Below are 1,731 nucleotides of genomic sequence, written 5' to 3'. Positions count from 1 at the left end.
AAACGGCAAATACCATAAATTAACCCAGCTGATGACTTGAATTACAAAAATAACATGCTTCAATGAAAATAAGAAACTTTCTACAAATCTGACAGTAATAAATTGCAATGTATAATGTATATAGGAGTCCTACAGAGCAACAAACTCCTGTGAAACAAAAATATTTTAATACCTTTAAAATCCAAATTTTTCTTTAAAATCATTCAGGAAAAAGCATCTCAAGTCAGAATTAAGCCCTCAGTCAAGCATTAGGAAGGTATATTACAGCTATTTAATGTACAAAGAGCGCTCTTTCCCCAGTCACTTCCATCTAATGTCTGTTTCCAGAATCATACAGACTTAAGCTTCTCTCCACCCCATGCTACCATTTCTTCAGACCCTGAAAACTAAATTTGTTGAACACCAGAAATATGTTGTATTGACCATAACATTTTGTTGTTGAGTTTCTGTAAGTTCTTCACTTAGTCCATCTGTAGCTATGACTCTTCCACCAACTCCTTTCTCTCCTTTCATAGCTTCTCTGAATTTCTGAAAGGATAATTTTAAGAAGTTCAACATAACTGTCACAGCCTGAGGTCAGCATGACAAAAAGAATATCTTCTCCCTTGATTGTCCTCTGTTTCTCTTGATGGCATCTTTCATTTGCTTCAGATGTTATAAAGCTGATGAGCTCACTACTCATTCTTGAACACCGTCCTTAGCATTTTACAGTCTTTTCCATTTGAGGTATGACATTTTCATTATCCTTGCTACATTTGCAGTTGGAAGATAGGTATCGTGTTCTCTGAAACAGTCTTTTGAACCATTTTTGTCTTCAGGATCATTCATGCTGTGCTCATTGTCATCATGAGTCTGAATCACATAGTGGCTTCCTCCCATGTGCACAGCTGTGCCTATTAGAGAAGCATCTGTCCTAGCGCTATCGCCATTGGTTGTCATGAAATACTGTGAGAACCGTGTTGTCAGTGGTGTTCAGAAACACCTTCCTAAAAAGGGGTCTGGGGGCACCTGGGTGGCTCAGTGGGTTAAAGCCTCTGCTTTCAACTCAGGTCATGATCACAGGGTCCTGGGGTAGAGCCCTACATTGGGCTCTCTGCTCAGCAAGGAGCCTGCTTCCCCCTCTCTCTCTACCTGACTCTCTGCCTACTTGTAATCTCTGTATGTCAAATAAATAAATAAATAAATAATCTTTATAAATTTTTTTTTTTAAATAAATAAATAAATAAAAAGGGGTCTGGTCTTTACCCAACTTCAACCTTTGAGGCAAGTCCAGGGACCACAAGCTGCCAGACGGCTGCATTCTTTACGTATAAACCAGACTGTGGGGAGACCAAATCTACTCCTTCCTCTCGGGCACCTCCGTTCCTACCCAGGCAGGTTCGCAGGTTGGCCCTAGCCCCACCGCCCCGGTGGGCTGACTGTCAGTCCTACCCGGGTGCGCTGCGGCCCACCGTGCCGAGCTGCGGCCCACCGTGCCGAGCTGCGACCCACCGTGGCCTGCATCATCCTACTCCTTGACCCAGGCCCCAGGCCAGCATGCAACACCTGTCGGGCATCTACCCCCCCCCCCCAGGGCACTGGGGCAAAGATACCTGGCCCTGCCATGCCCTTGCTAGCTGTTGGGAGCCCCCACACCCCCACCCTGACTCTGTGCACCAGCCTTGCTAAGAGTCCCGGGTTGGGAATTGGGTCCAGGCCAGGGTCTCCCACCCAGCTCACCGCACAAAATGG

The 1,731-nt window shown here is 45.4% G+C and overlaps 1 protein-coding gene across 1 annotated transcript; it reads right to left on the bottom strand.

Moving 5' to 3' along the window:
• Nucleotides 1–365: 365 nt before the first annotated feature.
• LOC132008783 (nuclear transcription factor Y subunit beta-like) lies at nucleotides 366–939 on the bottom strand (the record flags this gene model as incomplete). The annotated part of the gene is given in 3 exon segments (XM_059387335.1): nucleotides 366–411; nucleotides 413–520; nucleotides 710–939. Coding segments are annotated over 3 exon segments (384 nt in total), but the record flags the coding sequence as incomplete, so codon positions are not given.
• Nucleotides 940–1,731: the final 792 nt, after the last annotated feature.

Source organism: Mustela nigripes, unplaced genomic scaffold (assembly GCF_022355385.1).
Source record: "Mustela nigripes isolate SB6536 unplaced genomic scaffold, MUSNIG.SB6536 HiC_scaffold_1026, whole genome shotgun sequence".
NCBI classification, from domain to species: domain Eukaryota; kingdom Metazoa; phylum Chordata; class Mammalia; order Carnivora; family Mustelidae; genus Mustela; species Mustela nigripes.
Note: the sequence above shows the minus strand (reverse complement) of the source record. Positions and strands in the feature narration are given on the sequence as shown.